The following is a 9,808-nucleotide window of genomic DNA, read 5'->3' as shown; positions in this document are numbered from 1 at the left end:
TATTTGTATCTTGGTTGCTGTGGTAGTTATACAAATCTTACAGACTGACACCAGTTACTTATTCCATCCTTGTTTCAAATGATCACAAGTCACGAATAGAATGTGATGTATTCTGAAACAGAGAGGAAGTTACTCTATGACTGACTGACAGTGGCACCCACTTTCCCTTGGCCACTTACAGGGCATTGTGTTACACTATCATTTAGGAGTATCCATTGATTGGATTTTATAGATTATTACAGTTTTAATTAAGCCAACCCTCACAAAATGGACCAAGTGGTTTAAAAAGATTTATTGAAACTACAGACTCATGATAATACTAATAATGAATACATATATTTTGAGAATGAGGACCCCTGAATTTGTTTACTCATGGGATTCACAAAGAGAAAGTGATTGGTACCTTGAGAAAAAAGGTAAATGGCTCATACCACTGTCTATTATTAGAAAAGCTAATGTATCTGGTATTCAGAGATAATTTATTAATATCTGGCCTGCTAATTCAGAACTTCATGAACTGGTATTAGTAACATTAAATTTGAATTTGAAATTGCTATTAACATAAAATATCACTTAACAGTGGATTTTACAGTGTGCAGAGTTTATCTTTTCCATTTCTACCCATGTAATATGCATATAAATACTAGAATTTGGTATAAATGTTAGGAATGGTAACTCAGGCAAAATAATCTAGAGTACAGGGCCTGAATCCACAGTGTTTTAATCAACACAAAAATGTCACAAAAGGTAAAATTTTATCCCTGTGATAGTTTTTCATTATTCTTTGATTCATCTATATACCCCGAAATAATCTGATCAAACATAAAATCAAAGTAAAATATAGTTTGAATAGTGAAAATGGCAATTATGGCCACTAAAAATGTGTAATACTTACCCTATGTAGGAGTTCATTTAATGATCCATTTGGCATGTATTCAGTAACTATTCCCAAAAATTCAGGCTCATTGCAAATTCCCAAAATTGGAAGAATGTAACTAAATCTAGCTTTGTGTAAAATTTCAGCTTCTCTTAAGACATCCTTTCTTTCACTAAGAGAAGAAAATGCATAATTACTTCAAGTAATACAAAATATACAATTATCATGCCTATAAGATTAAGCCTGGATTTTTTTCATTAATTAACTATGTGACCTCATGTAAATTATGCAACTTCTCTGCACCTTAGTTTCACCATATTTAAAACACAAATAATACCTACTCTATATATTCCACAAGTCTGTTTAGAGACCAAAATAACTTCTATAAGCCACTGACAGGTAAAAGTGCTAAACACAGGTTATTATTATTGTACTTTTCCTAGGAAAGGGAAAGAACATAGTATTAAATTAATAAAGTCTATCTAGGTTAGAATAATCGGTGCTTGAACTAATTACATAATTAAGTTTACACATACATTGTATTCAAATGAACATGTTTTATCAGAATATTATATTAAATTTTATGGTTGCATACCATATAAACATTTTCCAAATATCCCGAATATTAAAACATTTAAATGTTATAGATTTAATAGCTGCATAAAAGTCAATAATATTTATAAATTATATACCAGAACTCAGGAAAAGAACACTGAGAACAGGTAAATGCTTAATAATATTAATAGATTGCTGGGGTAACTGGCTCCCAGGTTCATTTGCTTATGCATATGTAAAACAAATATATATTTAACTATTTTTTTTTTCTATTTTTCTTTGTCACCCAGGCTACAGTGCAGTGGTGTGATCACTGCTCACTACAGCCTCAAACTCCTGGATTCAAGCCATCCTCCCACCTTAGCCTCCCCAGAAGCCAGCAAGCCCCACAGGCATGCAACCATGCCTATTTTTTTATTTTTTTTATTTTTGTAGAGACAAGGTCTCACTATTTTGCTCAGGCTGGCCTCAAACTCCTGGGCTCAAGTGACTCTCCAGTTTCAGCCTCCCAAAGTGCTGGGATTACAGGTGTGAGCCACCTTGCCTGGCCACATTTAACTTTTATTATGGATAAAGAATGATGCTCAGCATTATGGAAAATATATGAATTAAAAAGATATAGTCTTTGCCTTTGAGTTGCCCAGAAATCTTTTAAGTAAAATAAAAATACAAGGCAGAAGGTAATAAATGCCACCAAAAGAGAAAAGGAAGCTATTGGGAAATCAGAGAAAAGAGAGTACATTTGAGGTTAGGAGAGTCATTTACAGTCTTCAGAAAAGTAGGATTTTGATCCCAGCTGTACCATAAGAATGAACAGAATTTAAACACTGGAGGGTATCTAAGACAAATGAGGGCCGGGCGCGGTGGCTCAAGCCTGTAATCCCAGCACTTTGGGAGGCCAAGGCGGGTGGATCACGAGGTCAGGAGATCGAGGCCATCCTGGCTAACATGGTGAAACCCCGTCTCTACTAAAAATACAAAAAACTAGCCGGGCGTGGTGGCGGGCGCCTGTAGTCCCAGCTACTCGGAGGCTGAGGCAGGAGAATGGCGTGAACCTGGGAGGCGGAGCTTGCAGTGAGCTGAGATCCAGCCACTGCACTCCAGCCTGGGTGACACAGCACGAGACTCCGTCTCAAAAAAAAAAAAAGACAAATGAGGCCTCCACTTGAGGAGGGGATGTGCTTTCTTTTTAACCTGTATAATGCCTAGCACTTGGAACAGTGCCCTGGACATAGTAATGTATCAGATGTTCAAATAGGTAGGTATCAAATGTATTCAAGGAAGTTAAAGGGAAGGCTCAATTTGGGAAATTGTGAATTGTTTAATGCAGATCAGGATATGTAATATAAAAGGAGTGAAGGTGAATAAGACAGGTTAGGGCCATTTCTCAGTCTTAAAGCCTGGTTAGGGTGGTGAAACTTCATTTAGCAGCCACTAAATTGTGACTGATGGTTTGTTTGATGCTTTTTTTTTTTTTACATACAGAATGCATGCTGGAAACTTTTTTTTTTTTTTTTTTTTTTTTAACAGACCAGATCTTGCTGTGTTGCCCAGACTGGCCCTCCCTACTCTGCCTCTTGAGTAGTTGGGACTACAGGGGTGTGCCAACGTAGCTGGTGTGACTGAAAGTTTTTGAGTCAGGGAATGATAGTAGAATAAAATTTTAAGATGATTAATTTGGCAACAAGATGTAGGATTAGAAGAAAGTGGTAGAGTTTGAAAGTCAGGTGTTAGGAGATTTTAATACCAGTTAAGACATGAACTTAAAACTACAAAGGTAGCAGTGGAAATGGAAAGAAAAACACTAAGTGAATAGAATGCTCAGGTTGTGGTGACTGACTGTAGGGGGTTAAACAAAAAATGAAAAGGAATGGGAGATGTCATTATTTTTTTTACCCTGGGTGACTGGATGTTGGTTGCAGCAATGACAGAAATAGAAATGTTTCCAGGAGAAGCCTATTAGGTAAGTAATGATGGTAAGTTAATTCTTACACCTCTCAAACTCTGAATGAATGGCTGTTGAAATATGAATAGCAACAGACATTCTAGACCAGACTAAGATGGATTGCTTTTAAAAACAAACAAAAAAAACAAAGCAAAAGAATCTTGGTCATTTATTTTTTGAATAGGTCATATATTTATATGTCTTAAAATTCAAGAGTAACAAGAAGGCATAAAGTGAAAAGCTTCTCTCATTCTCTGTCCTTCAATCACTTAATACTCCAACTGCTAGGAAACCAATTATATCAGTTTGTGAGACCCATTTCAATTAAACGTTTATTCCCTAGATGGAAATAGTTCTGTATTTGCCCCAAGAGATTTGGGCCAACAACAGAGGATGACCCTGAAGATTCCTGGATACTAAGAACAATAGAGAGTGCATGCTGCAGAAGTCTCAGTGATACTTCATACACTCTTTCCTCCTCCCATTAAAAGACATTCTTCTGTCCACTGTGACCCTATTACACGTCAGTCACTTTGCATGCACTAGCATCCTAAGATCACCCTCTAAACATAGTTTCATTATCTCCACTTCATAAATGAGGGCACTGAGGCTCAGGAAAATTAATACTTTTCTAATGGTCACACTAATAAGTGGCAGGGTTGGCGTCAGATTTGAATTGCAATTATGGGACATTAAAGCCTGCATTCTTTCTACCCTATTGCTTGGTCAAAGAATATAGTTGGACAGTTCTTGAAGATAGATTTTTGGCAAGATTGAGTGAGTAGGAAATTTTTTTTAAAAGCCAAAAGATTGTAAAAATTGATTTTTATATTTTGAAAATAAAGGCGTAAAATACAGCTTCTATAGTCACATCACCAAAATTAACTCAAAAATTTCATCAAAAAAGTTACGTCATCTACAGGGTATTTGAACAACCAATTGGACTCATTACTCATAAGGGGTGGGAAGATTGTTGGGGAAGGTCCACTCATCGGACAGAAGTCAGATTATGGAGACTGATTCACCAATCATTAAAATAAGGGCATGTAACATTGCATAAACTTATTTTTCTTTCAGGTCATCCCAAAGAACAATGCAAACATTCTTCTCCATAGCCCGAGACACACATGTATTTATTATTCCTATTTTATAAGTGAGGAAAGAGACACCAGTGAGTCAACTGCATAGCCTTGTCTAATGCTCAGACTACATAAATACTGCACTGATAAGATCTTAAGTAACAAATTGGAAAAAAGAATGTGATGCAGTAATGCCAGAGTGTTTCACTGGTCTTATGGCTTCCTCGAAGACAGAATTAATTTCCTACCCAATTCAGTGAAGAATTTTAGACTATGAAAATTGTTCATGAGTATGGGAAAGAAACTCCCTCTTCACTTCTTGGTCCCCAAACTGTACAAAGCTTAGATAAACTAAAATCCTGAGAAGCAGCACCCAAAGTGGGAGGATCAATTGGCTTTTCAATACCCATTGGGTCCATCAGTGCTATATTTATTTCCATACAGTGTTTGCATAACTGGTTCTAACATATATCCATCCTCTCTAACCAACCACCACCCTTAAAAGTTGACTACAGACACATATACACACTTGCCCAGCACTTGCGCCACAGAACATAAGGCCCAGAGTAAACAGACACCACACCTTGTATATCACTGAATCTGGATTATGATAGAAAAGAAGTGGAAACAAGCTCTAGAGGTGTCCCAGATCTCCTGTGCCATTTATGCCATCCAAGCCTGACAGTGAGACAATGAAGAAAAGTCACAGGTAGGTGAAAATCCAGTAACTTTGGCAGGGCAGAAGCTGAGGAATTTATCTGATACTGGATACTCACAGCTTCTGGCCAATCAGGCATCTGTGATGACGTATTTTCACATTAGATATAGGAGGAGGAGAAGAGAATGTTGTAATCATGGATGTTAACTCACTAAGAACTGAATGCTGGGCCTAGTTAAATCCCTGTAGGAAGTAAAATACACAAGACTAGTGACCAGACCCATTGACTAATACACAGTTACAGGTCTATGGCACGTGGTTGTAATGTTCTTCTGAAAACAGAAACTAATGTTAACCTTCCCTTAAAACCTGTACAAACCAGTAAGTGAAAGCCATTTACAATTTCTGGCCATTTAACAGTCTTTTGGTTCAATTTATTGTGGCAAAAATAGCACACATTTCCTCTACTTAACAATCTTCCCGTGAGAGAAACTGAGAGTGGGAGAAACTGAATTGTATTGAGTTTGATATAAAACATTCCTGATAACACATAATAAACCACAAACAAAAACAATAAAAAGCAAAACATCCTAGATTCTAAAGCAGCTCTGTCCAATAAACATATAATGTGAAAACCACCACATACAATTTAAAATTTTCTCATGGCCACATAAAGTAAAAAGAAACACATTAAAATGAATTTTAATCTTATATTTAACCCAAGATATCACAAATATTATCATTTCAGCATATAATCAAATATTAATAAAATATTACAAGTTTTTAAAAATAAATACTAAGCATTCGAACTCTGGTATTTTACACTTAGGTCACATTTCAGTTCGGACGGGCACATTTCAAGTGCTCAGTACTCACCTGTGGCTAAGGGCTACCTACTGGACTCTGCAGCCCTACAGCCCGATTTCAAAAATAAGGAAAAAACAAAGCAAGCAAAACCCACACCCACTACATATAAACACACACCAATTTCAATAAACCCGGCATTTAGAGTTAGGCAGTGATTGCTGATTTTTGGAGTACGGAGAGAGAACGCTTAGGAGTAAGAGGGAAGGAGAAAAAGGGAAATGGAGAGATGCGTGGAGGAATGCAACTGCTGCATCTCCAGAGAAGTGCGTGCTCCCTACCGTGCCAGAGCTTGAAGGGTCGGTGCTCCCTACCTCCCAAGCTTGAAGGGCTGCCTAGAGGTGACGAGGTGGGGCCGGCCCCAAGCGGTCACTGCCATTTGGGCTCTAGAGCCCGCTTGTCAGGGGGCTTGAGGGGATGCAGGATAGTTGGGGGCTCTTCCCGGGAACCCCATTGGCTGCCTACCTGTCGAGCAGAGGGGTGTGGATGTGCAGGTGCTTCACGGCCACCTGGACGCGCCAGTCTGCGTGGCGGGCGGACGACACAGTGCCCGAGGCGCCGCGGCTCAGGTAGCGCAGGTCGGCGAGCTTGTGGTAGGGAATGGTGGGCAGGGCGCTGCAGATGGCCTCCCCGTTCATGGTCCCGGGCGCTCAGGCCGGTTCCGGTTGTGCCCCCTGCTGCGGCGGCTCCCAAGGCTCCCCCGCCGCGCTCGGGAGCCCAGATCCGCCCCTGCACTAGCGAGGCCGGCAAGACCCTTTTTGCCCCGCGACACTAGGTCACGAGGGCGCCCATTCCCCGGGCGGCCCACGCCAGCCGCTGCTTCTCCGAACCAGAGCTGACTTCTTTTCTAGAGACTAGTGCCAACGCCGTAGCGCCGCGAAGGAGCTTCCTCTCTCGCTGCCCTGGCCGGTCCTCCCCGGCGCGCGCCGCCACCAGCTCAGGCCGCCTGAGCTCCTCCCTCCCCAAACTTCGCAGGCTACGTCAGCTGCGGACAGCAAGGCGGGGAGAGGGGCAGCCCGCTCGCGGCCCTTCCGCCTGGCTCTCGCCTCGGCCTGCGACCGGGATCCTCCGCCCGGGTCGCGCAGCCGAGGCCGAGAGCTGGGGCGGGCGGCCGGGAAGTGGGAAAGGGAGCCAGAGGCGCTCCTTTTGTCTTCTCTTCCCATCCCCCAGGTTTGGGAAAGTTTTGCTTTTGGGAAGCCCCTCTCTTCAGCCTGCTGGCAGTGTCGGATTGGTGCCGCCAGCCCCTCCCCCACCCTCCCCACCCCTCCCCACCTTCCCCCACTCCACCCCCCACCCCTCCCCCCACTCTCCTCCCCACCCCCACCTCACCTCACCCTCACCCCGACCGCCAAAATTCTCTGGGCCACAGGTCTTCCGGAAGTTGCCAATCCCGGTAGCTGCAGCGTCCGGCTGGGGTCTTTCTTAGCTTTCTTAAGGGGCTCGGGGTTCTGCTTTCTGACTCCCTCCCGACTCTCCGCCTGCGCAGGAAGCGATTTGGGGGTATTGTGAATTCCGAGGGCCCCACACTTAAGAGGTTATACTCTCACCTGTCTACCTGGACTCCAATTTCCATATTTCCAGTCACTTCAGGACTGAGAGATGGATGATAAACCCTGTCATAGTGGAGCAAGTTCAGGTGTTTAACCGCTGTTATGTGGGATCTGCCTTTCTCCCTCTTCTTTCTTACTTCCGTAAGTATATATATGCAGAGAGTGAAAAATAACCTTGAGAGAGTCCATCCCTCTGACTCCAGGTAAGACTGCAAATAATTCTTTCTTATAAATCTGGGAGGAATGCAGTCAGTGTTTCATGCCAACCAAAAAAGACTGCAAACGTTTTTCCATCTTGCTGCTTTGAACACCTTTCTACTTAGGTGACTATTTTGTAAGATATGAGTGCAAATGTTATATACAATACCAAGTCCATACTAGATGTTTAATTAATTCTAGGGCTTCAGTAATAAGGAATGACTCGAACAGATTTCTGCCTACAGACAGCTAATGCGTCTCGTATTTTTGCATTACCTGAAATGAAAGTAGCAATGTTAGGTTTTACAATAGTGGAAGGTTGTAAACGATAGTGTGTTAAAAATTTTTGATCATTTATAATAAAATGTTCAGCACTAAATATATGGTCTGATGCTCTGTGCTTTCTTGCTTAATACACTTTTTTTTGTTTTTTTTCTTTTCGAGAGGGAGTCTTGCTCTGCCACCTAGGCTAGAGTGTAGTGCCGCCATCTCAGCTCATTGCAACCTCCGCCTCCCTGGTTCAAGCAATTCCCCTGCCTCAGCCTCCCAAGTAGCTCGGATTACAGGCGCCCGGCCCCCAGCTAATTTTTGTATTTTTAGTAGAGACGGGGTTTCACCTGGCCGGGCGCGGTGGCTCAAGCCTGTAATCCCAGCACTTTGGGAGGCCGAGACGGGCGGATCACGAGGTCAGGAGATCGAGACCATCCTGGCTAACACGGTGACACCCCGTCTCTACTAAAAAATACAAAAAACTAGCCGGGCGAGGTGGCGGGCACCTGTAGTCCCAGCTACTCGGGAGGCTGAGGCAGGAGAATGGCGGGAACCCGGGAGGCGGAGCTTGCAGTGAGCTGAGATCCGGCCACTGCACTCCAGCCTGGGCGACAGAGGGAGACTCCGTCTCAAACAAACAAACAAACAAACAAAAAAAAAAAAAAAGAGACGGGGTTTCACCATGTTGGCCAAGGTGGTGTCAAACTCCTGACCTCGTGATCCGCCCACCTTGTCCTCCCAAAGTGCTGGGAGTAGAGGCCTGAGCCACCGGCCAATAAGCTTTTTTCTTAAAAAGTACTCAGAAAACTTTCCTATCCATTCATTCTGTTATGCGCGTCAGTGTGAAGAGACCAGCAAACAGGCTTTGTGTGAGCAATAAAGCTTTTTAATCACCTGGGTGCAGGCCGACTTAGTCCGAAAAAGGAGTCAGCAAAGGGAGATAGGGGTGGGGCAGTCTTTATAGGATTTGGGTAGGTAGTGGAAAGTTACAGTTAAAGGGGGCTTTTCTCTTGCAGGCAAGGGCGGGGGTCACAAGGTGCTCAGTGGGGAGCTCCTGAGATTCCTTGTCTAGGAGAAGGAGTGTCACAAGGTCAATTGATCAGTTAGGGTGGGGCAGGAACAAATCACAATGGTGGAATGTCATCAGTTATGGCGGGAATTGGCTATTTTCACTTTTGTGGTTCTTCAGTTGCTTCAGGCCATCTGGATGTATACGTGCAGGTCACAGGGGATATGATGGCTTAGCTTGGGCTCAGAGGCCTGACATATTTATCCAGTCAATTAATTAAAAACATGAGTCCTAGAAAAAGAGAACAAAGCATAAACAGAGAAGAAATGATCAAAATAATAGTTTAAAAAATTTTGCCAGGGCAGGTGTCTTCGTATTTAAAGGTCCCACCAAGTAAAAATACCTACATTAAAGCACATCATTAAAAAGGTGAGAACATTAAGAATAAAGGGAAGATTCTAAACGTTTTCAAAGGGCAGAAACAAAAATTAAAGGAATGGGAATTAGAATGGCATTGGATTTCTTAACAATGTTACTAAGTCATTGTTATCCTAAAATATAATGAAGTGAAATTTTTTCGGTATTCTAAAGGACAGTAACTTCCAACTTAGAATTCTATAGTCAAACTATCTGTCAAATATAAGGGCAGAATAAAAACATTTTCACATATACAAAGATGAAATACTTTCATTCCATTTCCTTTTTTTTTTTTTTTTAAAAGAAATCTGCTAGAGAATGTGTTCAGCAAAACATGGGAGTAGGCCTAAAAAAAGAAAGACATGGGATCCAGAAAACAGGACCAG

General features: G+C 42.1%; 1 protein-coding gene across 4 annotated transcripts in view; it reads right to left on the bottom strand.

Moving 5' to 3' along the window:
* Window positions 1-6,946, bottom strand: part of RIPK2 (receptor interacting serine/threonine kinase 2) — a 35,292-nt gene extending 28,346 nt beyond the window's left edge. The window contains exons 1-3 of one of the 4 annotated variants that reach the window (XM_031669967.1): window positions 6,444-6,946; window positions 5,233-5,357; window positions 896-1,049 (exon numbers count right to left, since the gene is read on the bottom strand). In XM_031669967.1, the coding sequence (XP_031525827.1) occupies window positions 896-1,049; window positions 5,233-5,312 (234 nt within the window). In that variant the 5' untranslated portion in view covers window positions 5,313-5,357; window positions 6,444-6,946. Of the gene's footprint in view, window positions 1-895; window positions 1,050-1,218; window positions 1,317-5,232; window positions 5,358-6,443 lie in introns of all 4 variants that reach the window. The other 3 variants (XM_031669969.1, XM_031669966.1, XM_031669968.1) reach the window with 3 other exon arrangements.
* Window positions 6,947-9,808: the final 2,862 nt, after the last annotated feature.

This window comes from Papio anubis, chromosome 8 (assembly GCF_008728515.1).
Source record: "Papio anubis isolate 15944 chromosome 8, Panubis1.0, whole genome shotgun sequence".
Classification (NCBI taxonomy): Eukaryota; Metazoa; Chordata; class Mammalia; order Primates; family Cercopithecidae; genus Papio; species Papio anubis.
The sequence above is the reverse complement of the archived record's forward strand: the minus strand, read 5'-3'. Positions and strand labels throughout refer to the sequence as shown.